This window comes from Chelonoidis abingdonii, chromosome 10 (genome assembly GCF_003597395.2).
Source record: "Chelonoidis abingdonii isolate Lonesome George chromosome 10, CheloAbing_2.0, whole genome shotgun sequence".
NCBI lineage: Eukaryota > Metazoa > Chordata > Testudines > Testudinidae > Chelonoidis > Chelonoidis abingdonii.
Window position 1 is genome coordinate 4,521,294 of NC_133778.1, and position 27,161 is coordinate 4,548,454.

General features: G+C 44.1%; 1 protein-coding gene across 1 annotated transcript in view; it reads right to left on the reverse strand.

The window, feature by feature from the left end:
• ASB18 (ankyrin repeat and SOCS box containing 18) overlaps positions 1 to 26,371 on the reverse strand; it is a 53,068-nt gene extending 26,697 nt beyond the window's left edge. Inside the window, exons 1-2 of the mRNA XM_032800073.2 lie at positions 26,102 to 26,371; positions 6,531 to 6,798 (exon numbers count right to left, since the gene is read on the reverse strand). Coding sequence (XP_032655964.1) covers positions 6,531 to 6,798; positions 26,102 to 26,306 — 473 coding nt within the window. The 5' untranslated portion in view covers positions 26,307 to 26,371. The remainder of the gene's footprint in view (positions 1 to 6,530; positions 6,799 to 26,101) is intronic.
• Positions 26,372 to 27,161: the final 790 nt, after the last annotated feature.

Here is a 27,161-nt window from a genome sequence, read left to right on the forward strand (position 1 = left end):
GGGGCAGGGTGTTCCGCAGAAGCAAGGTACAAGTGGTAAAGGAAGAGAAGTGCCATAGAAATGGCCTCTGACGAGCCCTGGGCAGTAACATGGTAGGTGTGGTAAGGACTGATGCAGGACAGATGAGATTTGCTCAGCCATGCTCAGGAAAACAGCTGAGGTCACCGTATGTTCGGTGACACAGCCAGCTATCTTACAAGCGAAAGTGAATGTGAGTCAATGGCGTCTGGAGGGAGGAAGTTCATACTGATGAAGGTTCTGGCTGTGGGAAGTCTGAGGAAGAGTTTAAGATTGAAGTAAGTTCTTAAGGCAGTTGTGTGGCTGCTTGGCTAAAGTGATGAGGAGTGTACGCTGAAGCAAACCCAATGGCATGTTTTAGGGCATGTGCTTGACAGAGGATGAGGGAAGAGCCAGAGGACTCCTAGAGCCAAGCTATAGGACTGTATTAGAGCTGATGCTGTTTCTAGATATGAAGAATGAAGGCAAATTTATATCTAGCTTATCCTCAAAAGGCCAAGCTGTTTATGTGACTCTAAAGCCCTAAGGATGCGGGCCAAGACACCAGAGGAGGGATGATGCAGTGGTTAGGGTGCTAGTCAGAGACCCAGGGTCAAGGCCCTGCTCTGCTACAGCCTTCCTGTGTAACCTCAGACTCTGTGAAATGGAGGTAATACATCCCTACCTCCCAGATGCATTGGGAGTGGTGAAGATACAATGGTACGGGGCACTGGAGGATTTAAACAATCTCTTAAGCAGGCTTCTATTGACTATAGCCCCATTACTGGCATTTGATGGTGTTCCCAAACCTACAGTCATTTCAGCAGATGCCAACAGCTACACCCTTGGCGAGTTGCTGCTTTAGTGGCACAGATACGGCTGGCAGTTTATGGCCTATTCTAGGTACGTTTGTCCCCCAAGAGAGAATGTTTGTCTCTGTAGGGGTGTGCAAGAGTTTAATATGCTACTTGTACAGTCTTGATCATTTCAGGTTGCCCACAACCACAAGCTGCTCTTGCCATTAGTAACTAGAAAAGACCTGGCCTCTGCCCGACCCACCACCAAAGACAAAAATGATTAAAATAGCCATTACTGCTAGCACCCCCCCACCCCAACAGTGTGCAATAGACGTTGTTGGCCAAGTTACTTGCCACGGTCCCACATCCAGCTCATGAAATCTATGCTCTGAAACTGAAGGTCTGATTAAGTATGGTGATATTACTCCAACAGTCCTTGCAGGATACATGAAGGATACCAGGGCTTTAGAGAACGCTGGGATTGAGCCCAAATGGCAGTGTGGTGGCCCAGCACAGGGAAGAGCCTAAAATTTAAGATAGAATCACATGAGTCTTGCCGAATAGAAAAGGTTCAGAAAAGGGCAACTAAAATGATTAGGGATTTGGAGAGGGTCCCATATGAGGAAAGATTAAAGAGGCTAGGCCTCTTCAGCTTGGAAAAGAGGAGACTAAGGGGGGATATGATAGAGGTATATAAAATCATGAGTGATGTGGAGAAAGTGGATAAGGAAAAGTTATTTACTTATTCCCATAATACAAGAACTAGGGGTCACCAAATGAAATTAATAGGCAGCAGTTTAAAACAAATAAAGGAAGTTTCTTCTTCACACAGCGCAACAGTCACTTGTGGAACTCCTTCCTGAGGAGGTGTGAAGGCTGGGACTATAAAAGTGTTTAAAAGAGAACTGGATAAATTCATGGTGGTTAACGTCCATAATGACTATTAAGCCAGGATGGGTAAGGAATGGTGTCCCTAGCCTCTGTTTGTCAGAGGATGGAGATGGATAGCAGGAGAGAGATCACTTGGTCATTGCCTGTTAGGTTCACTCCTTGTGGGGCACCTGGCATTGGCCACTGTCGGTAGACAGATACTGGGCTAGATGGACCTTTGGTCTGACCCAGTATGGACGTTCTTATGTTCTTATGAATGACCAGGAAGATGTCTCAGAGAACTTAATATCTTCCATGTAAGTGTTCCAGACACTGCATATGCCTTTGGAAAAGAACAGCACCAGAGCTGCATGAAAGGGACGCACCTACATGGAGTGACAATTTTTTTACATCTGTAGACATTCTAACTAGACTTATAACTTTCCAGGTCAGAACATCTTGTCTCATGTGGCATTCTGGAAAGCGAGTCCCTAATAATGGATCCCAGTTTGCCGGCTCTGAATTTCATGCTTTTGGGAGACTGTGTTATTTCATGCATATGAACTGACCAGTGGAGAGAGCAGTACAACTAGCTACGAGCATACAAATAGTTCCTGTATTAGGTCTGCTGAGTGATAGGGCATGGCAGCTGATGATAGGTCAATGATAATACTTGGATCCAGTGGGGAAAAAGTAAATCATCATCCTAAATGGCCTGGCTTAAAGTGCGCAATGCTGAGAGGTGCCAGATCTATGAAGTTTCAGGCTGTCTTCCTTAGCTGCTGGTATGTAGCCCAAAATGTACCCACATTTAAAAGAAAGACATTTAGTCTTGATAAGACTGGATAAGGCAAAATGTTGGCCACAACCCATTGTCACCAATTGTAGCTGTGCTCCATTCCTGGGCCCCATGTGAGTCCACCTGACAGAGACCAATTAAGGTCTTCACTAGAGGTGGCCAGGATTCTTAGATGACATGTCTCACTGTTGGGAAAATACCAATTTATCAGGAAGATTTCTCAGCTCCATGGTGGAATTTCTGGTGTATGAGAGATGGCAAGCACTGCCTGACAATAGCTTAGTGGCACTCATTTGGGATGTGTGATATCAAGTCCTGCTCTGACACCACCAGAGCAGAGACTTGGACTTGGATCTTCTATATCTCCAGTGAGAGCACTAACCAGAGGGCTATTCTGGGGTGACTCACTGATGCGCCATGAAAAAATTCAAAAGGTCTTGATTTTATCCAAGTGCCAAAATGCCAGCACCCTCAAACTTTTTCATGACTAGAGTTCCTGTTTCCCCCTCAGCCACTGAGTCATCGCTGCAGAAGGAGCAGGCAGCAGGTTCATTTGTGAACCTACACACATCACGGCCAGGGTGAAGGGAGATAATCCTGCAGAGAAGAGTCCTAACCATACTGAACATGAGTCTCCACTTGTTTGGATTTGATAAGCACTGTGAGTCACCTGGATAAAAATCCTCCTCAAGGCTAAATTGTGCCTGGATCTCTACCTAGAATTAGTTAAACATTATCTATTGTTATAGATTGCTTATGGGGAAAAGAGGTGGGGGAAAAGATGTGAAGTTGCGGGTCCTGCTTCTTTACATTTGTTGCAGTAAGCTGGAAGCAGCAGATGGGCAAAGCTTGTAGGCATAAGTTCTACAGCGAAGCAGCGTCACTTTATTGGAATACAGGAAACAAGCATTTTTGCTGAAGTTCCTAGTTCAGTGTTAGAAGAAAGAGACCGATTTTGTCATTGTCACATGGCAGTAATATGTTTGGTAAAGCGGGTGTGCTGCAACTCCCATCAGTTTCCTCCCTACAACTACAACTCCCATCAGTTCCCTCCCCGCTGCACATCCTTCCTGCTGGCTAGGTAATGAGAAAGGTCCTGAAAGTGGTTGGGGTTAGTTGGGAAGTGGTAGCTGGTCTGCGCGTTGAGCCAGGAGCTGCAAAGATGCTGAATGCAAACTGGAGTCCCCAGGAACAGTATGCAGAGCTGTGTGTGGAGCAAGGCTGTGGGTGCCAGGTGTTACTGCTGGGTGCAGGCCTGGGTGATGCTTATGGGGGAGTAGTAGTGACTGAGCAGGGACCAGTGCAGAGGGGCCCCAATGAGACATTAACTGAGCCTGGCCTGGAAACCTACAAGCTCTTATTTGTTGGAAAAGAAACTGGGCTGTTTTGGAAGTTTACCTGAAAAGGTTTGTGCCTAATTCTGCTTTCAGTTAGTATAGAATAAATCAAGAGTAATTCTACTGAACTGAATGGTATGATAATAGCGTGGACTTGGCTTGAAGTCAGAAGCCGGCCAATAGGGCCAAATTCGGCTTGAATATAAACAGTAGTGAGAAGTTATGTCACGGGTCAGAGAGGGGTAACACTATCACTTGTATTCAATGGGCATGCAGAGTTGGTACCCCTGCATGCAGGTAAATCTTGATCGGTCACATGATGTAAACCAATGTGACACCAGTGGGGGAACTGCTTCAGTTTTTTCCATCAGAATGGAAATCACAGCATGGAGGGGCTTGATCTTTTGTTGTCCATTGCTCTTCCTGCTATACTCAACTCTCATTCCCTTGGCATGTAAGTTACCCGTTTTGCACAAGCACCGAATACCAAATCAGTGGAAGCGACATAGCTTTACCACTTTCATCCACTTGGCATTGGGTGGTCCATGTTTATTCTTCTCTCCAGGACTGTGGCATATGTAGGTTGTGGTTATTAGCATTGTTTTTAGAGTGACCAGGCAGCAAGTGTGAAAAAGCGAGATGGAGGTCGAGGTGGGGGTAATAGGAGCCTATATAAGAAAAAGACCCCAAAATCAGGACTGTTCCTATAAAATTGGGACATCTGGTCATCCTAACTGTTTTACATGTATCGCTGCACCTTGATATTTTTGAAAGGGGTCTGCCTGGCTGTAGAGGCGACTGGTGCCTGCTGATAGTGGGGGGGCAGAGGGAGGGCAGCCGACTTCAGCAGTGTTACTGAGCATGCTCAGTACAAACCAAGCAGCAAATCAGTGGAGGGGAGGGCACATGATCCTGCATGCCCCCCCCTCCACATGTGTGTCATCTGCCTGGCTGACTTAGTGAGGCAAAGTTGATACAGGATGTTAGCGGTGAGAGAGCCACACGTTCACACCGAGATCTCTCCTGGAGACAGCATTGCAGTTTTCCTTATTCCAAGATATGAAAATCAAACTTGTTTTGTGGGAAAATGGAAACATTTCCCGGTTTTGCTCAGATGTACTCCATCTAAATCAACGTTTTGTTCTGTCAGTCTGAAAATCTGACTGGTCTTGGTGTTGCATAATCTCTTATCATGTAGATAAAGCAGAGAGGTATGATAGATGGAGTTAAGCTGCTATTGTGGTCTACACAGCTGTGCATTGGACTTAAAGAGTCTATGCCTGGAGAGGTTAGCCAAGCCAAAATCCAGCTCTCTGTTGCTATATTGGCTCTGCAGGGCTAACAAGTAGTAAAAACCTATTCCAGTCATTAACAGAGTCAGGAGAGGAGATGCTGACTACGCACAGGATGTACATCTGGCGTGTAAGAAGCACTTAATTTGATGCAAGTTCTTCTGACTCGAATTCCCCTTGAACTCAGTATTATGGGGAAAGTCACTTTGCTTGGGGCAGGTTAGTGCTGAGCAATCACCAAGATGCTATAGTATCAGAGGGGTAGCCGTGTTAGTCTGGATCTGTAAAAGCAGCAAAGAGTCCTGTGGCACCTTATAGACTAACAAACGTTTTGGAGCATGAGCTTTCGTGGGTGAATACCCACTTCGTCAGATGCATGACAATGAAGTGGGTATTCACCCACGAAAGCTCATGCTCCAAAATGTCTGTTAGTCTATAAGGTGCCACAGGATTCCAAGATGCTATAGGTTCTATAGGAGTCTTTCTATAGGCTCCAAAGGGCTCTGGATCAGGTCCAGGTAGAGAAGAATGTATGAACTGGTGGAGAGAAGAACTGCACAGGGAAGGTTAAATGAATATGTCATAAACAGATAGTTAAGAGTTAATGCCTCTTTTACCTGTAATGAGTTAAGAAGTTCACCTAGCCTAGCTGACACCTGACCAGAGGAACCAATGTGGGAACAAGATGTTTCATAAAGTAAGGAGGAAAGTTTTCCTTTGTTTTAGTTTCAGTTTCAGCTGGAGTGGAAAAGATCAAGGAACCAGCCTCTTATCAGAGTAGTTTTAGAAAGGAATAAATAGGTTTATGTTTATTTTCTTTTGTAACTTGTCTTTGTGGAATTAGGGAAGTAATCAAATTTGGGTCTTCTTGTGTGTACTAAGTTTTTTGCCCAGGGGAACATCCTGTGTTTTAAATCTGTTGTCTGTGAGATCAGCTTGTATGCTGTTTCCCAGAGGTTTTTTTTTCTTTTACCTTTCTTTTCTTTAATTAAAAGCCTTCTTTTTAAGAACCTGATTGATTTTTCTCCCTGTTTTTTAGATCCAAGGGAATTGGATCTGGACTCGCCAGGGATTGGTGGGGGGAAAAGGGAGGGGGAAGGAGTAATTCTTCCTTGTTTTTAAGATCCAAGGGATTTGGGTCAGTGTTCACCAGGGACTTGGTGGAGGAGTCTCTCAAGGCTACCCAGGGAGGGGAAGGTTTTAGGGGGGAAGACAGAGTTTTCCAGATAACTCAGAAATCTGGATGGTGGCAGCAAGACCAGATCTAAGCTGGTAGTTAAGCTTAGAGGTCTGCATGCAGGTCCCCACATCTGTACCCTAAAGTTCAGAGTGGGGGTGAGACCTATGACAGAACATTACAATTGCAAGGGCGATGCTGGTTAATAATGGGAGAGAAGGGTGTGTGTGTACATGCTGCCTGGCACAGCCCTCTCCTTACCCCAGCGTGTTCTGGTTCGTGCACAGATGCAGTGGTGCCAAACCTTCCTCGCTCAGGAGGTTGGGGTTGGCTCTGTGCTCCAGCAGCAGCTCCGTGCAGTCCGTGTGGCCCCCCTTGCAGGCCTCATGCAGAGCACTCTGGCCTCCTGGAGTCATGTTGGGGTCTGCCCGCCAGAACAGCAGGTGACGCACACAGGCAGTGTGTCCATTTCTGGCAGTGATGCACAGTGGGGTGGTCAGTTCCCTCTTGTATTCTAGGGTCCACAGGCCTGTAGGGCAGAGAGAGAGAGAGAGAGAGAGAGAGAGAGAGAGAGGTGAGAAGGATGGACTTGTGGTTACGGCACAGGATAGGGACTCCTGACATCCAAGCTCTACCACAGGCTTTCTGCGTGATCTTGGGCAAGTCCCTTAATTTTTAAATGCCTCAGTTTCTGATCTGCAAAGTGGAAGCCATGCTTCCCTTCCTCCCAGGCTGAGGATAACTTCATTAGCAACTACCCTGCTTTGATCATTACAGCACCAGAAGGAAGCTGATAAATGACTGGGGTGAGTGGCAGACACAGATGTCAGAGACTTTGCCCTTTTATACCAGATAGACAGGTGGATGAGATGGGATCTTTGATGGACCAACTTCTGTTGGCTCGAAAGCTTGTATCTCTCACCAACAGAGCTTTTATTCAGGTCTGGGAAAGGTATTCACAGACTGAACAGCTAAACACAGATTGAACAGCATATGTGCTGCTAACTGCTTCTGCTACGCTAAGGGCCCATGCAAGGTGACGTGGGCTGTTATTGTATGCAAGACATACAGTAAATGTTATACTTTTCAGCTGCACAAACTAAGGCCCTATCTACGCTACAAAGTTATGTCAATGTAACTTACATTGGCATACAGCCCTGGCAATTACAAAATGGTGCGTGTGTGCTCCTGGTGTTGGTGCTGTGCAGCCTCACCAGTAGCGCTTGTATCAAGAGTATTGTCAATGTGGGGCATTGTGGCATGGCTCCCGAAAGGCAGTAACAGTTGACGTATGCTGCGCTGTGTCTACAATGATGCTGCGTCGGCCTGTGTACATTGACCATGACTGTACACCATTTGGGGAAATGGTGTAACTAAATCAACATAGTGTCAAGTATCAGGAGGTAGCCTTGTTAGTCGGTATCCACGAAAACGAGGAGTTTGGTGGCACCTTAAAGACTAACGGATTTATTTGGGCATAAGCTTTCGTGGGTAAAAAAATCTGAAGAAGTGAGGTTTTTTACACATGAAAGCTTATGCCCAAATAAATCTGTTAGTCTTTAAGGTGTCACTGGACTCCTTGTTGTTTAAATCAGCATCGACGGGCAAATTACATTGATGGGAGCCAAATTTAAGTGAAGACATTTGCACAGCGACGTAAGGCAGCTTATGTCGACCTAACCAGGTAGTGGAGACCAGGCCTGACAGCGGGAGCAATTAAAATACAAAGCAAAACAAAGAGACTCGGCACCTGTGGGCCCCCTCCTTTCTCCTGCCTGGCACAGGGTGGGCAGGAAAAGAATTTGAGACAGTTTTGACCTGCAGAAAATGCCTGTGCATTTGCAGCTCTTTAATGCACATTGCTCTCGAAAAGGATTCCTGGCTCCTCATTCAACACCATTCTGGTTTATTTCTTTCCCTCTTTTTAGTTCTTGGAGTGTGCAGCTGTTGCCCTTTTGCTGAATAAAATAGAGCAGTGCACTGTACATTTTTTCGTTCTCTGAAAACTTTGGGGCTTTCAAAAGGCCCGTTTAAGGTTGTTAGCCACTCTGAGCAGTGGTGGCTATAGGGGAAAAGAAAATTCCCCAGTGAATGCACATCAGTGGGCAGGATTTCACATGCCAGGAATACCGGCTTATAATGATGGAAGAATCGATATCATGCCTGTAATGAGCCGCAAAGGGTACCTTATTCAAAGACTTAACTTCTTCCCCTAAGCCCACGCTGAGAAGTTTTAAAAGACAGCTCATTAATTACTCACCTGCATCTAATACAGATTTGTAACCTGTTGAGGGCCGTGCCTGGCCCCTGGGTGTTCAGTTTACTGTTCATCCAGGGGGAAAGCCTGCGTTAGCTGGACATATAGCGGGCCTGAAGTAACAGCCAAAACAGGAGTTTGATACTACAATCACCCTGGAGATGTGTAGCAGGGTGGTTACCCCGCTCCTGCCCTGAAGGGTTAAAAACAGCCCTGGGAGGGGGCTGTGGCTGGAGAAAGCAGCTTTTAGGCTGGGTTGATTGGGGGAAGTGGCTGCAGCTGTAGCCAGTCCCCAAACAAACTCAGTTGGCCCTATAAAGGCAGAGAAGCCAGGGACAAACAGAAAGTCTTCCTCTGCCTGTAGAGGGAGAGGGGGCTGGCTGCAGTGAGCTAGAGACAGGGTACCTGAATGAAGCAGGGCTGGGGAAAGGCAGAGGAGTTGGGGAGCTCCAGCCTGGAAAGCCCCAGGCTGCGGCCTAGCATTGGGCCAACAGGTACTGGGGGTTGCAGAGGGCAGCCCAGGGGTAGGCCAAGGCAGCAGATCCAAACCCAACCTTGCCTGTGATGAGTAGGCTGATACTGCAGTCTGCCCCAGGGTATGGGGCTAGATAATGACTGGCAGTAACCTTATACTGAGGAGAAGTGGGGGTTCCCCTGGGAGGGGAGACCCTGAGAGAAAGGGGTTACTGCCAGGGGGCAGCACCCCAGGTACACAGGCACCAGGTCCGGGAGGGACATGGGGGCCAGACGACAGGCAGATCACTGGCCTGCAGAGGGTGCTCCGGGGTGGAAATCGAGCTAATTCCCTGAGTCATCAGCAGGAGGCACCGCAGGGGTGAGTCTGCTCCTCTACAACATGACAACTGTCCTGGCACAGATAGAGTTTAGATTTGCAAAGAACTATATGCATGTATTTCATTCCAGTGGCTGGCTTCTCTGCCTCGTAGTTCCTGTGTGAAGCTAGCCATCAGAGATGTGCTGGCTGTTCGGTTCCACTGCCCCCTGCTTGCTTTATGTACACACAATCCCCTAAAGTCAATATGCCATCACACACAGCAGGTCAAACCCTGCAGGCTGCCTTCTGTAGATCACGAGCTACATATGTTTGGGAGCAGGTACACCCTCTCTCTAGGTACTCCAATAGCTCTAGAATACCCAAGTCGTGCCACCAAAACATACATAAATAGATTTCCCCAGCACGCTGGTGAGGCATTGGCAAGGGAAGTATTATCCCCTCTTTAGACATGGGCAACCGAGGCAGAGAGATGAAGTGTGGAGTGATGAAATTCCAGATCTCACAGGAAGTCTGGGGCATAGTGGGGGTCACCCAAGTCCCAGGCTCGTGGTTTCCTCTGGTGGTCTAGTGCCACATAACCAGCCTTCCTCCCTATGCACAGGTAGAAATTCTGCAAATTATTTTATCCCCTTCCCTTCTGTTGTTGCTCAGGAAATTAAAATCCAGTGGCCAATGATGCATGCATGTGTGGTGTAACTCCTCCCCCAGATCCTTCCATTGCAGAAAGGATGGAGGCTATTGTTTCAGATCGAAGTTTTGGATGGGAAGATTTTGTGATTGTGTTGTCTCCCTATTTTGGGACTGCATTTGTCCCAGTTTTTCCCATCCCTTGAACCAAAGGAGGAACCGGGTAAGCGCTATGAAATGTTACCGATCCCTTTCAGTATAGACACAGTGATACATCCCTAGTATCCAGGAAAGCATTTAAAAAACTGCTTAGATAAATGTCTCCCCTTGAGCCTCTGGGATCGTTCAAATCCTATTTCTGACACCACTCCCCAAGCCAGGACACTTAGCACTTCATGGCAACAGCGGAGAGGGAATTCAGCTTCGTCTGCTTCAGAAGCCACTTGAGCTAAAGGGGCAAGTACAGGGCCTGTGACCTCCGACTGAGCAGTTATGACTCTAGGTGGAGGCACACATTCATACTAGTCGTGTGTTTGTTTATAGGGGGCGAGGGCTCAGTCTAAAAGTCAAACTCTTGGTTTCTGCATTTTTTAATATGTACGGCGTAATAAGCGCAATTAAAAATAAACCTATTCAAAGCAACTTAGCCCCATTCTGATTTGAATGACTTTTTTGTCTATTGAGACTGTTTCAGTTACACTAGTAGGATCCCTAATTTTTCAAGCCCTGCCTCAGCAGCCATATGTCTAACTTCAAGCAGGGGAATAGTTCAACTTCGCCTGCTTTAAGGATAGACACAAACTGAGCTGCACTTTAGCCCTCTGCAGTGTGGCCTAGTGGACAGACTGGTACTTGAGAGACCTGAATTCTATTCCTGGCCTGCTGAGGGACCTGGGAGTCAGCCTGGGGAGTGATCTCACTGTGTGCGGTGCTTAAGGTTGGGTAGAACGGATTGGAAAATGGAATTTCCATCCTGTGGGAAATGGATATTTGTTTGTGTCCTGAACTTGGACAAAAATCTGAACTAACGAAGCTTGTGGCACACTAAGGAGTTTAGAAAGACATTGATTTAGAAAAGTTGAAATGCCATGGAGAGACAGTAGTGCATCATGGGAAACGTAGTCCAGACAGTGAGCTGGGCTCTTAGAGAAGAATGAGAGCATAAGGAATCCAGAAGTACAACTCCCATCAGGCCCTGTGGCAGCTCAGGTGGTCACAGGGATTAACGCTGACCTGAAGGAAAACATTTAATTTCAATTTTCTCTAATGGAAAATCCTGTGAAAAACTCTCTCCTTTTCCACGGGAGATTTTGTTTTTGGTGAAGCCACATTTTCTGACACGCTGGTGTTTTGTTCAGTGTTTTTATCCAGCCCTGGCGCTGGGTATATAGTTCCATTGCCCATGATGGGCTGGGTTTAGCCTAGGCATTACATAGGTGCACAGTGGGAGGGAGGGAGCCTGTGCAGAATGGCATTGTGTGCTCTGGGTATTGCAGGCTCTGCCTCCTCTCTACTTCCCTAGGGCATCCTAGTGCTAATGAGGGGCTAAGAATAGGCACAGCCTGGATGTAAAATGCTGCAGGGATATCGCACATTGCACGCTCCCCCTGTCACTGCAGGGCTCAAGTAAACCTTCCGTCTCCCCAGGGCAGGACATCTCCAGAGCGCCCCCTGCTGCAGTGTCACTCTGCACCCCTTTATCCTCCTGCCCCGAATGCACAGCTGCCCGTGAGCTGCACAAACTGGTCCCATGGAACTATGCTTGGCAGTAAGCACTGTGGGTGCAATGTTCAAACATGCCAAACTGACCTATTATTAAAAACAAGTTAGGCACGTTAGGCTCCTAAATCACTGAACATTTGTACCCTAGATCTATTAGTAAGAATTTGGAGAATCAGTCTCTTCATTTTTCCCATCTAGAGCACTTGCTAACAGTGAGGCACTGCAAACATTTAGCACAAAGGCTGCATCCATGGAGCATATGGTATAACCATCTCAAAAGAAATCAGACTCCTCTGCAACATATTAGCAGGCTACTTAAAAACAGAGCGTAATTCATTTAATATAAACACACCGCACCTTTCTCTCAAGCAGTGTTAGTAAGTGCCTGTTTACTTTTTAAACAGGTCCTTGAAAGCAAGAGTACCTGACGTTCCAAAAGAGGCCAGGCTTTTCACTTGCCATTCCAGCTCATTTTTAATGATCTCAAAAATCAGATTGACGTCTTCATAATATTTATCAGTCAGGACCTTGATGTTTCTCAGGTCTCCCGTGACCAGTGCTGTATAGTACTTTTCCACTGGAGCATGAGCCATTAATGGGTGCTCTGATTCCACTGTCTGAAAGATCTGTAGCTTCTCTATAACGGGTCCTGGCAGCTCATCCATTGCAATGCACTGCAACTTATTTTAGTACAAGACCTAGCTGTGTGGATAGATGGTCTTTTATAGTTATTTCCATTGTCCTGTTACCATTGTCCAATTATAATCCAGTTAGGGCTCTATTGTTGTATTTATAACTCCAGTGGGGTCAGATGATAATGGTTACTTGATACAGTAAGGGTCATATGGACTTCTGGATACAGCAACAGCAAGCCTGCCTAGTTATATATATATATATACATATGTATGTATGTAATCACAAGGTGATAGCTAAGGTCAAATGTTCACAGTGCAGCTTTGTGTCAGCACCTCTGTGATTAAACTCCTATTTTATTCCAGACAGCAGATTGGCGGAGAAAGAGACCAGTTTAATCTGGAGGAAAATTTCCCCATAATAAAAGAAACCACTCATCCCAAGGCCTCTAACTTCTCTTTTTCCCTAGCTGAATTAATTTATATCACTTGTATTCTTCTGGAGCCTGTGTAAAAATACATGTTGTAAGTGGTTTAGCTGGGAGACTGATTTTTTCAGGACTATGATCCATATTTCTGGCGCTATCCACTGTCATATGCTTTTGAGCACAAAAGAGCCATTAGGTGCAATTGGGTTTCACATTAAGTGATAATATTCTGCTGCAAAAGCCGTGCTCAGAATAGCGTCTTCTGAGTATCTCAAAGCACTTTATAAACATGTATGAATTAAAAACTCTCAGCACCTCTTGATCTAAGGATTAATATCCTTGTGCTATGTATAGCAAACAGACAGAATCTAATCCTATTACCATTGAAATTAATGGCAAAACTCCCATAGACTTCAATGGGGTTGCAAAGGTGTGAGGGTTGGTTCAGCTGCTTTCACTGAAGTCACTGGGAGTTTTACAATGGAAGCAGGATCAAGCCCTAACTAATATACTCAAGCTCACGCAGGATGACTATGCAGAGCCAATAACTGATGATGGATCGCATGACTCCCAGTCTGACGGCTTAAGCACAAGAACATTCCTCTCAATTAATAAGTTTCATGTAATCTAAAACGTTAAGATCCATGTCCTAACTGCCCCCTTCCCGAGTAAATATCCAAAGAAATCTCCTTGAGAAAACATAATGACTTAAATAAATTGCAACCTAATGAAGCCAGCAAACCATGTACAAAAATGGAAGAGTCGTGGCCTTGTGCTGCAATTCTATTACATTTCCCAAACTAAAGAGGGTCACTAGTGGAATGGAATAGTTGACAATATGTAGGTGAGGATGGAAGTGATTTTGACATTTCTGTAGAGGGTGTTCTTTACAATCTGACAGCTTTCCATTGTTTCCCAGAGTTTGTAACTGTATTGCTTTGTTTTCCTTTTACCTTCTTTCCCACAGACCCATTTGTATCTCTGCATTCATCATTGTGCTATCATGTCTGCAGTACAGACGCCACTATAGCCTCTTGTGCCACCTCCTCAATGCTACTGCGAAGAATCAGAGGACCTTGTAACGAAGCACGTCGCGAAAGTCGCATTGAGCTTTACAGTGCAGCATCTTGAAAGTTGCGCTAGACCCCAGCCAAACGCCCAGATCTGAACACTTCCAATCTTTTGACGGAGGAGTGAATTTGAAATCCGATCCAGACCTGACTTTTATGCCTCAGCCCCTCCTGCTAGAAAACTGGAACTAAAATAGAACATGGATTTATCCTAACTGGTAAGGCTTCAACTCCTCAATATTTTATTTTTCCTTTAGGCTTTGAGAGAGGGACTCTTCCTGAACCATTAAACGATGTCTCCACATGTGTCAGCACCTGAAGTTTATCTAAGATCATCGAAATCTTTTAACAGTTTTCTTAGTTTTCCTTCTCCTTCCAAATCTAATCAGATTCTTCCCTTCCTCCTGTCCAACCTTGCTTCTCCAACCTTTGGCTGATCCTTAGCCCCCAGTGTCTCTTCCTCGTCTCATCCAAGCCTCTGTGCTTGTTGATATTCCACCGGGCAAGGGAGGTATCTGGCTATGTGCTCTATTCATCCTCCTATTCATGTTCTATATTACGTGGTTGACTTGAATGAGTCATCATTGTAATATGGCAGATGTCCCAATAGATCTTGCTGATCCTTCTGCTCCCCAAAGGTGTCTTTGAGCAAAGGCAGTCAACTTTTGGGGTAAGTAAGGAAGGTAGGGGCAGGAATGAGTGTATCACTTTAACTGTTTTGAACCTGTATGTAGTCTGGGCTTGGTTTGAGATTTGGATTGGTGTTTGGCATGGTTCATATCGTCTCATAATTTCTCCCAGCAATTAACCTGGTTGGTTGCCATAGAGGAAATCTGCATTTTGCTCCTGATCTTTTATTTCCCACCCCAGGTGCAGCTGGGAATGCGGAGAAATCAACATGTTCTACTGTAGGAATGGATTATCTTCTCCCACCCCCCATGCAAGTTAGGGAGCAGGGCTGATATGTTCAGTGGAGAGCCTAGTCCTTGGCCACAAGGACGTGTTGTGAATGGAAAAGAGGGGTGTGAGTAGCACAGGAGTGGAAAGAATGTGGGGGGAAATCCCCCAAATTTACACAGCCAGAGACAGCGTGTTACAATATTCAGATCCACGTTTCATCCCTCCCCCTTTTTGTGAGCTATTATTTCCATCCAATTACTCAAATGTTGTGGTCAGCGCAGGAACACAGTTATAATAATAGCAGCATTACTAACATGTGAGGCTAAAATTAGCCACAACCGGGAGGATTTTAATAATCCCTAAGTGGTGCATGTAACAAACACCAGTCTGTCTCAGTTACTTCACTCACATGCTTAGCTAAGGCAAGCTGGTTTTCCAACTGATTAGAAGCTACAGTATGAAGCTCAGGATGAAACCATATTTTCATGGTTTTAGTTAATCTTAGCGGTCATAAAATGAGCATTGATTCCTGGCAGGTGGATTATTGTGGATTTGTTGGTCACTTTCTGAAGTCTGTGCACCTCTTACTGAAATCTTGGATCCATAGAAATGCTGCTGGCTAATAAACAGTGACGAGCAAGGAAGGCTCCCCAGCTGGATTGCTAAAAAAGCCGACGCTATAAACCTCATTGCTCTATGGGAGAAAAGACTGTAACGAACCAGCAGCTTTGGATCTAAAGTTGTCCTAATTTGTTAGAAGTTCTGAAGAAACTTCATCGTTGTGACAGAATTTGGATGTATATTCAATAGATTTTCAAGAAAGGGAACTTCATACAGACACCATGGGTGAAATCCTCACCCCATTGAAGTCAATGGGCATTGCACCATTGACTTCAGCAGAGCCAGGTTTTTACCCCCTATACCTACTTCGGGACACTTTGAGTTGCTTGCTTTTGGCCCGTGCATCATCTCAGTATACTCTTTCCTGGAAATCAAGTGTTACCCAGTTTCTTTTGTTTTCTATGAATGATATTCAATAGTCTGAAATCACTGTATTTTTAATGCCAAAATCCATTTCAGAAAATAAATAATCCTGATCAAAACTACAGTAGATATTGTCCTATGCTCCTTAAAATATGCCTTTTTATACCATTTGCCATGTGCCGATCTCAACATGCTTTACAAAGGAGGTCAATATCAATGATCCCTTTGTACAGATGGAGAAACTGAGGCATGGAGTGAGTAAGTGACTTGCCCCAGGTCACCCAGCAAACCAGGGTCAGGGCTCAGAATTAAACCCAAGTCCTAATTCAGTAACCAAGACACTAGGCTGCACTGCCTCCCAAATAGACCACAAATATACGCTCTATGTAATTGAAGGAGATGTAGACATTCTGTGTACTTCATTAAAAGTACAAGATTCTCTTCCTGCCTGCAACATGGGAACATGTGATGCAGCTACTATCTTGTGTTTAAGGTCAGCATGCAGAATGTTAGTGATAGTGATCTCTCACTCATGGAGACGTGATATTTGTTCAGTCTGTGTTGTTTTTCTTAACATAAAATAAGTAATCTAGACTGAAACAGATCTCTTGCTCTATTTGTATGGGAAAATTAATTTTTGTTATGACTTGGTCAGAAATTACATCAGTGATGATGAAATATCACTCTATGATCTTGGACAAAGCTACGTTCTTTTGGTTGCCTTTATATGTTATGTTTTGGATGCTCTTTTCTACTGTCTATTCACACGCAGAGTAGGAACTGCTGTTGACAGAAGGTCAGTTTCTGATTAGTTGATGATGATGAGCAGAGCTGAGCAAAAAATGCACTTTATTTGGGGCACTTTGTAGGCTAAATTGAAAAAAAACAAAACAACAAAATACCAACCTCCCCAAAAAATCTGATTTGATTCCAACTGAAATGATTTTTTTTGTCAAACTGAAAAATTTTGTTTTGAATGGACCAAAACATTTTTCAAGGTTTTCATTTTGAGTCACCTGTTTTGGGTGTTTTTCATCTTTCTTGGTGTGCATGTGTTTTTTTTTTTTAAGTTGGTCAAATTTGAAATCAAAACGCCATTTCAAAGCAAAAATCAAAACCAAAATGTTTCAAAACAGAAAAGTTAAAAAGAAACATTTTGGCTCTTCTGATTGAATTCAACCTGAATTTGGCAAATAGTTTTGGGCCCTCCAAATGCCTTTTTCATTAAAAAAAAAAAAAAAAAAGTGTTGTCCAATTGAAATAAGTTACCTATGTCTCATTCAGTTGAAACCAATGGCACTAGTTGTGTAGTAAAATGCTTCCCTACCTGACTAAGGTTACTACAATCTGTTCCAAAGTGATCATCCTAGTTTCAGTCCTTTTTGTCATTCTTCCTTCCTTTTAATAGTTTCACTTTATTATTTTGGGTGGGCAGGCTAACAAACAGGTTTTAGTTTTAGGGCCTGATCCTGACAATAATTATGCAAGTGAGTAATTCTACGTAACGGTCTGACTCAGATCTGTAAATTACTCAGGGATGTATTTTCAGGATAGGGCCCACAAAGGTACAGCTCACAAGCATGCTCCCTACATTAGCAATAGCATTACAACCATTAATCTTTAATATGTTTAGTATCTTACCCTTCTTTCTGAATATGAATGTTCGTAGAGTACACCTCATTTAACAAAACATTAAGCAATTTTACTTCTTCAGATCAAGTGTGTCTATTAATAATGACTCAAATTGTCTGAGCTGATTTCACATTATTAGGAAAACTCATTATTGTCATGTGAAAGAGCACAATATGCAAAACTAAAAAGAGTAAATTGAGAGCATGTTTACTAATTTATTACCCTGAAGCTGCTACATAACAGCTTTGTTAGTTTATAACATTATATAGGCTTCAAATCATAACTTCCAATACTGCCAACCCCAAGGATTCAAAATCACAAGATTGGCTTAAAAATCAGGAGATTTTTACATATACATTTTGGGGTTTTTAGAGTCCATTTGCCTTTCAAACCTTTAGGGTGTATTCTGGTTAAGTTTTGAAGCCTTGATCCACAACCAAGAGAACTAGACATTTTTTAAATGCTTTGCTAAAAGCAGGTTGACAGAGGCTTCCCTTTTCCTTGCTCTTTCAGAGAATCATGTCTGCTCTAACCGTGTCTTAGGGGTGTTCTCCAGGTAAGGATGAATTTTTCGAGTCTGCTTCCTCACTTTGTTTTTTCTCTCTCAAACCATTCTGTCCCAGACTGATAACCCTGTGAAAGAAAGAAGGGACCCCTTCTTTTTCAGGGCTGCATTCTTAGGCTGGAAACAAACAAAGAGGGAGGATGCATTTATCTTGTTACAAAGCATGGTACCTTTTCTCCTAAGGCCCTTTTCTCACTCCCAGAGACAGTTTGCTTTATTGCAATAGCATTGATATGTTTATAATTATTGTGCTGCTTATTTACCTGTGGAAATTACTCATGTGACTTAAATATCCAATTAAAAACATCTCATATTTACATATCGAGTTCTTGCAATTGATTGCACACATGCTATAGGCTAAGAACTTACCGCTAAGCTGAATCATAAATAAATTTGAGACAACTGCAATGGAGAAAAAGGCAAAGTTTGTCCAATAAATTATTAATTATAAATAATTTGTCCAGCTCAAGCATAAATACTTACTGTTCTTGAGACTGATTCCCTGCTGTCTTGTATCTTGTGATTTTGGGAGCATTTTGCACACTCAGATATGTAAATGAAGGCACAAAGTGCAAGGCAGGGGAGAATGAATGCCCTTGGTTAAACTCTGGATCTGACACACAATTATGTAGATCAGGGAAGAGCAGAGAGGACTGTGAGGCTCTCCCAAGAGACCAAGCAAAGCTGAGTGAATGGGCAATATGATAGCAAATGAAGTTCAATGTTCATAAATGCAAAGTAATGCACATTGGAGGGAAAATTTAAATGACTTGTACACCTTATAAAGTTTGGAAGTAACTGTATTAATTCAGGAAAGAGATCTGTCATTGCAGACTGCTCAATGGAGACCTCTGCTCAGTGTGGTTAAATACACAGACCTGGTCAAAATTATTCCAGTGGAACAGCTTTCCATTGGAAAATGCTGATTTGACTAAGTTGCCCTGTTTTGTGGGAACATATTGATTTCATCAACATTTTTTAAGGGAAATTATCCAAGCATTTAGATAAGGCCACAATGTTTTGTTTTGACTTGTATCACGTATATCGTATATAACAAATTTTAACAGAAAATTCCTGTTCAGCTCCAATAATAGTGTACTAGTGTCCTCTGCTGTCTTTTAAATTTGGTTTGGTGCAGGTAGAGGAATTATAGTTCTTTGTTTAATTAGAAATGAGAACGGGAGCACTTGTGGCACCTTAGAGACTAACACATTTATTTCAGCATAAGCTTTCGTGGGCTACAGCTCACTTCTTCGGATGCATAGAATGGAACACACAGACAGGAGATATTTATATATACAGAGAACATGAAAAGGTGGAAGTATGCAAACCAACTGGAAGAGGCCAATCACCTTTTCATGTTCTCTGTATGTATAAATATCTTCTGTCTGTGTGTTCCATTCTATGCATCCGAAGAAGTGAGCTGTAGCTCATGAAAGCTTATGCAGAAATAAATTTGTTAGTCTCTAAGGTGCCACAAGTACTCCTGTTCTTTTTGCAGGTACAGACTAACACGGCTGCTACTCTGAAACCTGTAATTAGAAATAGACATTCAAATATGGATTTAGTTTTTCACTGGCCAAAGAATGACCTTCCTCAATACCTATGTACAAATTTAATCTGAATCCACATCAAATCAAATTTCCCATGAAGTTGATGTTGGCAAAGAGAACTTTGCCTATTATTTTTTCCCTGTGGCATGTAGCTATGAAATGATAAGGTGAATAATGGTGTGTGAAGCTTTGGCAAACTGGCCTTATGTCATATGGCTTGTGAAATTCCATCAGTTATAGTAGGTTTGCGTGTTAGCACACTCCATAGTGCTCTCACATATACAATGGTCTCTCCCCACTTCTCAGCGATAGCTAAGTACATTAGTGATGTCTCATGTTACCAAGACTTCATTACTTTCATAAATTGTGCTGGAAGATATTTGTACAGCAGGAAGTATCGTAAATAATTTAAAGTAAGCTCCATTTGTCAGAATCAATGCCCAAAGTATGCTATGATGCATTATCCTTGCTCTCCTAAACTGTGTGTTCTCACATCTGATAACTCGCAATGGGGCTTCCAGTCATTAATGTGAATTTTCAAGGTTTTACCGCTGTGACAGATCCCAACCAGTGAGGTACAGGAGTCTGGTAGAGGGCAAATATACTGGTCACTGGATGAGTAGTTTTCTGTTCCCTGAGTGACCAGAGCAGGGGCTACACTAGAGTAATCAGAAATGCATGAGCATTAAGGCAGACAGGCTGATTGAGTCATCTGCAGCCACAAGGCAGGCTAGAATCACGGCACTGGGTTTAAAAGAGCTCACTCACGTCAGGCAGGGAGGAGCCAGAGGAAGAGAAGTGTGTGTGAGGTAGCTGGGCAGAGCACCAAGGAGCTGAGAGAAGAGGTGTGCTGAGGACTAAGGAGTACAAGGTTTATCAGACACCAGGAGGAAGGTCCTGTGGTGAGGATAACGAAGGTGTTTGGAGGAGGCCATGGGGAAGTAGCCCAGGGAGTTGTAGCTGTCATGCAGCTGTTACAGGAGGCACTATAGACAGCTGCAATCCACAGGGCCCTGGGCTGGAACCCGGAGTAGACAGTGGGCCCGGGTTCCCCCCAAACCTCCCAACTCCTGATCAGACACAGGAGTAGTTGACCCAGACTGTGGGGAAGATCACTGAGGTGAGCAAATCTGTCAATAAGCGCAGGACCCACCAAGGTAGAGGAGGAACTTTGTCACACCTCCTTGTTCAAAGATGCAGCATGACTGTGAGGGCAGAGCTGAAATGTCACGTTTGAACACAGTTGACTTTAAATATGAGGGGAGCAGGGGCTTGAATTCCTCTATGTTAGCAACTCCCAGTTTGCTCCCTCTGTCTCTCTAGCCGCTTTTATACGTCCTATTGCTATGTGCCTCGTGATTGTTAGCAACTTTATCCCTGCAACACCCCGTGAAATGGGGCGTTACTTCTCTTCCTATTTTGCAAAGGCCCAGAGGTACTCAGACTTCTAAGCACCCATATCTCCTCTTGAGGTCAATAAGCGTTGTGGGTGTGTGGCACCTCTGAAAATCAGGCCCTTTGGGACTTGCCCAAGTTCACACATGCAGCCTATGGCAAAGCTGGGAATTGCACCCCATCTCTTGATACCAAGCCAGTGCCTCAACCACTGGTCCATCCTGTCGAAAAAAACCTCAGTTCTCACTTTTTGGTTGGGTGCAGCAAAGTCAGATACTTCATTTCTCTAGCAATTGCATGGAGGGAAAGAGTGCGCTAGGACATAGGGTTTACCCCTCCTAGGCAGGTCTCTTCAAAGATAAACAATTACAGCGTTTATACCTTTTATTACATACAATAATAAGCAACAGCTGCATTTTGTTTATACATAGGTCATCCTGATAACTTATTTTTCTCACTTATTTTGACTCTAGTCCACATTCTATATTATCTACACAAGGTCGCAACAACTTCTCACACAGTCTTTCGCATTCGCCTCACACAATCCTCGCTTCTACAAATCTTGCGTTATTAGGGTTACAGCCAGCCTGACTCCTGCTCACAGAGGTGACTGTTTGCATTGAAATCCCCTTCCAATCCCTGTCAGACCTGCCTTTACTTCCACAATCCTGACTAGTCTTCATTGCCCACAGCCTCTGCACTCTAACCCCACAGACTCCAGGCTCCAAAAGCTAATTCAATACAGGGCATTTAAGCAGCGGATTCTCCACACTGATCCCCCCAGGCCTGGGGACTGGGCCTAATCAGCAGTCCTCCCAGACCTCTGACAGCACTGCTGCTTCTCCCCAGCTGCTCTCTGTGTGCCTGCTTCATGGCTCTTTCCCTGAATGCTGCACTACGTGGGAAACCAATTTACCTAAAAGGGGAAATTCAAAAGTCTGATTGTTCTCTAGGCTAAATTCTGGCCATTCACTTTGTATTTCTCCCTCCCTGCAACTTTGTTGTGTATTTGGAAAAAAAAAGAAAGATATAAAAACAGTTTAAAAACAGAAGAACCAGGAAAATAATGTACCCTCCCGAGTGGATTAGACAATGACAGGACATGCTCAGTTGGCTTACTTGGACAAGACTCATCATTTTCCTCTCTTTTATGCTGCATGACTATTAGAGTTGCAGAGACTATGGCCATAGTGCCTCCAGCATGGCCAAAAGTCCTGAAGGCATGGAAGCCATCCTAACTGCCAGTGAAATCCCCTTCCCATGCACTACGTCCTGAGTCCACGTCTCTGCCTTCCTCTGAGAAATGGGTATAGGTCACTTTTGAAGCTAGCTCTATATTGTACTTTCATAAAATATCAGGATTGGAAGGGACCTCAGGAGGTCATCTAGTCCAACCCCTTGCTCAAAGGAGGGCCAATCCGCAGACAGATTTTTGCTCCAGATCCCTAAATGGGCCCCTCAAGGATTGAGCTCACAACTCAGGGTTTAGCAGGCCAATGCTCAAACCACTGAGCTATCCCCCCCTCACTGAGCTATCCCACTTTGTTCTGTTTTATGGCTGGACAAAGAGGCTGTGATGGTCAAAAGTATGCCCATTCTATTTTTCTCACTGTTTCCATGGAAGAGAGGCTCCCATGTTGATACAGAGGCATAACACTTTTATCTGCACGTTGTCCTCATACACATGATGCAACGATAACTTCTGGTTGCTTTAATTTTAAGAAATGAAGTAGTGTTTGCACTCTGGTATCAAGATTTTCTTTAAAGGATTTAAGTGTTTAATATCGAACTCAAAACAGCTGAAACGGAAGGCAAAATAGTTGTGTGGCAGTTGTTTTCGTGCAACACTGCCCCCTATGGGTGAGAAAAAGTAGCTGTAAAAGCAGCGATGTAATGAATTGTCCAGTGTAACAGAGGAGACTGGGAATGTTGGGGTCAGCGCCATGTCATAGGGTGGCTTGCCCCACTAGGGCCAGAGGCCTGGAAACAATTAGTCTGGGCTAATTAGCTGGCCCACCACAGCTGAGTGGGGATGTGGGTATTAATTAGCTGGCTATAAAAAGGAAGCTGCAAGCTAAGGTGGGGATGTTACAGACAGCATCAGGCAGGAAAGCCTGAGACAGAGGCTGAACCAATAGAAGGGACTGCAAAGATGTCCAGCTGGGGAGGCCTAGGAGAGACTCTGACCATCTAAGAGAGAGACTACAGAGCTATCCAGACAGCAGAGAAGCCTGAGGCTTACAGAAGCAGGAGCTGTTGCTAAAGGAAGCTGAGACTAACGGCTCAAGAAGCTGTTGAACTAGCAAGGGAGACTCATCCTGGCCTAGCTCCCTGAAGAATTTTCTGAACAGATTCAGAAACTGTTATACTGGGGACTTTTAACGTTTTGCCTGGGCTCTGTGCTAAGGGCCTTTAAGCCATTGTGCAAGCGGTCCTTTCAGAATGATTTATTAAATGGAGCTATGCTGAAGTTAGTTAGGCCTGGTCTATATTATGGAGTTAGGTCGAATTTAGCCACGTTAAGTCGATTTAAAAATGAATGCGTCCACGCAACCAATCCCGTTCCGTCGACTTAAAGAGCTCTTAAAATTAACTTCTGTACTCCCCCCCAGTGAGGGGAGTAGTGCTAAAATTGACCTTGCTGGGTCGAATTTGGGGTAGTGTGGACGCAAATCGACGGTACTGGCCTCTGGGATGCTCCAATGTGACCACTCTGGACAGCACTTTGAACTTCGATGCACAAGCCAGGCACACAGGAGAAGCCCCAGGAACTTCTGAATTTCGTTTCCTGTTTGGTCAGTGTTGCGAACTCAGCAGCACTGGTAACCATGCAGTCCCCACAGAACTGTAGAGCATAGAATATTTCTACACTCCCCCATCATCTCCGTCTCTGAGGTTATTGCAGACTAGAAGGTGAAAAAAATGCACTCACAATGACATGTTTTCCAAACTCATGCAGTCCTCCCGCACTGATAGGACACAGCTTAATGCATGGAGGCATTCATTGGCAGAGGCCAGGAAAGAATTAAGTGAGTGAGAAGAGTGGAGGCAGGACGCGATGCTGAGGCTAATGGGAGAGCAAACGGACATGATGAAGCGTCTGTTGGAGCTGCAGGAAAGTGTGAAAGTAGAATGAATTATATTGTAAAAATAAGAATGGATTAAAGAAATGTTGTGTGTACCTTTAAGCAGAAATAAGAAATGTTGAAATACAGGTGCCAGGAAGGAAACATTAGGCATAAACAATGGTGCTAATGGCGAAACATTAACAGAAGATCAGTAATAGTTAGTAAGGAAATAAGATATGCATGCCTAGCCCAGGTAAACTTATCAGATTCTGCTTCCTTTGTTAAAGTTCTCGCCCTTTCATCTGTATAAATAAGATGTTTGTTCCTGCATGGTGCTCACATTATCTGGATGTTATTAGCCGAACGCTGTGCTAATAAAACAGAGTGGTCTGACAAACTGTGAGTCCTGAGTCTAACTTTGACAAAAGCCAACAAGAGCACAGACCCCTGCTGCATCCACTCTATAACCGCCTACCCTCCTCCCCATGTTCGATAGCCTCCTCTCCCAGATGCCCAAGAATATGGTGCGGGGGGAGGCTCTGGGCACCCAGCCACTCCACTCCAGAGAATGGCCAAAGCAACAGAAGGCTGTCATTCAAACACTTTGATTTTTAGTGTGGCTAAAATAAGCAATGCGATCTTGTCCTTCCCTCCTCCCTCACCCCACCTGGGCTACCTTGTCCGTTATCTAATTTTTTTAATTAATAAAGAAATAATGTATGCTTTCAAAACAATAGTTACTTTATTTTGAAGGGGGGAGGGTGGTTGGCTTACAGAGAATTAAAATCGACAAAGGGGGCAGGTTTGCATCAAGGGGAAACACACACAGCTGTCACATGGAAGCCTGGCTAGTCATGAAACTGGTTTTCAAAGCCTCTCTGATGCGCAGCGCACCTTGCTGTGCTCTTCTAATCACCCTGGTGTCTGGCTGCTCAAAATCAGACACCAGGCGATTTGTCTCAACCTCCCACCGCACCATAAACATCTCCTCTTACTTTCACAAATATTATGGAGCACACAGCAAGCAGGAATAACAATGGGAATATTGGTTGCGCTGAGGTCTGACCTAGTCAGCAAACAGTGCCAGCGAGCTTTTAAAGTGCGTGACGGTGAGCTGAGCAGGCTCCACGGGTAACCCAGCAAAAAAAGCATGAAACGATTAACAGCTGTTGCTTTCACGGAGGGCGGGGCAACTGACGACATGTACCCAAAACTACTCGCAACAATATTTTTGCCTCATCAGGCATTGGGAACTTAACCCAGAAATCCAATGGATGGCGGAGACTTAAGGAACTGTGGGATAGCTACCCATGGTGCACTGCTCTGTAAGTCAATGCTAGTCACGGTAGTGAGGATGCACTCCGCCAACTTAATGCACTTAGTGGGGACATACACAGTCAACTGTATAAAATCAATTTCTAAAAATCAACTTCTATAAAATCGATTTAATTTCATAGTGTAGACATACCCTTAGAGAGTTTGGCTTCTCTTTGACAGGGCTGTTAAAGTGAACTAATTGTTACCTAGTCATAGGGGAAACTGAGGCAGACTACAGCAGAGCCACACGCAACCACAAGTGAGTGCTTCGGAGGTGTCAGTGACCTTTGGGCATGCCAGGTAGATAGAGAAGCCAGCAAAACTCAGTAACCTGGAACTTAGAGTCCTGAGTGCTGGGACTGCAAAAGATTCATGTGATTATTCCTGTTAGGGAATGGATGGCATACTTAGCTGCGTTAGACAGGCTTTTGTCGAAACTCTAATTTACAAAGAGAGGCAGATTCCAACCGAGTTAAATTTATGAGCGTTATCTGCCTGGAAATTGTTCTAATGCAAGGTAGGGTTGAGAAACACTCTTCAGTGTGGAGAGCAAATTGATCTTTGATCCTGACCTGATTGCTGCACTTACGGCGGCCTGTCTGCTAGAATAATGTATTCAATTGTTTTAAACATGGCAAACACCGAGCATAGGGTGGAATACTGGAAAGAGGTGAAACTAGAGTGATGATGATGAAGCTTGGAGCTAGTCTAAAGTGCCAGCTCATAGCATGGAAAACCGGTGCCCTGTTAGACTAGATCTAATTTTCAGGTAAACAAAATTTCATCTGTCAATTTCTTCCCGTTAAGGAATGTTAGTTCTTCACACAATTAAAATAATGACTTTTTAAGTATCTATCTTTGTCATTTAAAAAAATATCGCAGTTACCTACTAGCACTAAAGGGTCCAGGTGAGCTTGTGGTTCCTTCATCCAGTCGTCATTAGAGAGTTCGATGGTGGCATTCACATGTTGAACTTCAGTGGAGATCAAATCCATCACTGTGTTCTCATCCCCGACGTCCAGGGCAGACTTTAATCTCCTCACCAGATTGGAGCTGGACGGGTGATCAGGAATACAGTCAATGCTGGACATTTTCAATTCTTTGCACTTGGGAAGCAAGTTTTATTATTTTTAATAGAGTGTACAAAGGCAGCCAGTTGTAAATGAGAAGCGCGTGTGCTTTTGCTATAAAAAGACAGCTCCGCTCATGTGACACCAGTTGGGAATTACAAGGGGAGAAGGAGCCAGATGTAAGGGAGCCACTGAAAAGAACCATACACAATAAACTATCTTTCAAAAGGTGGAGGTGATTTTTGTGTGTGTTAACTTTGTGTTTATACCATAAGTGTAGTGGGGACAAATTGAGACAGGCCCTCCCAGAGGACTTCCAGAGGAAAAGCTGTTGCATTCAGAACTGTCACACAATACGAGGAAAAAGAAAAACCGTCATCCAAAACACAATAAACCCTCTGTATAATGCTTAAAAAATAGTTTGCTAAGATTAGAGTTTCAAAACCTCTGCTTAGCAGGCAAGAAGCCTTTTGATATTTCTCTCACTTGAGAGATCAATTCTAGTTCAGCAGGGAGTCAGTCTGACAAGAATGGTCTAATTGTGACAGAACGTTGTTTTAATTTCCAGTTTTCCCTTTGTTTGCTGAAAAGACAATAATCATCCAAAGAAAGAGAGACAAATAAAATAAGGCCATGCTCAAAAAAGAGGTCTGCTGATTAAACAATGCATCGCACATTGGAGCATTTGAACTGTAGGATGGATTTAAGGAAAAATCCTGTATACTGTGTATTAGGCAGAATCAGAAAATGTTTGGGTGGATGGACAAGTGTTTTCATTAGTCAGGTGAGCTGGTTAATGATTTTGTAGTCCTTGTGGCTAAAATTGTGTCCCCAGGCTAAAATCTAGGCTGAATGTGGACTGACTAGCTGAGCTGG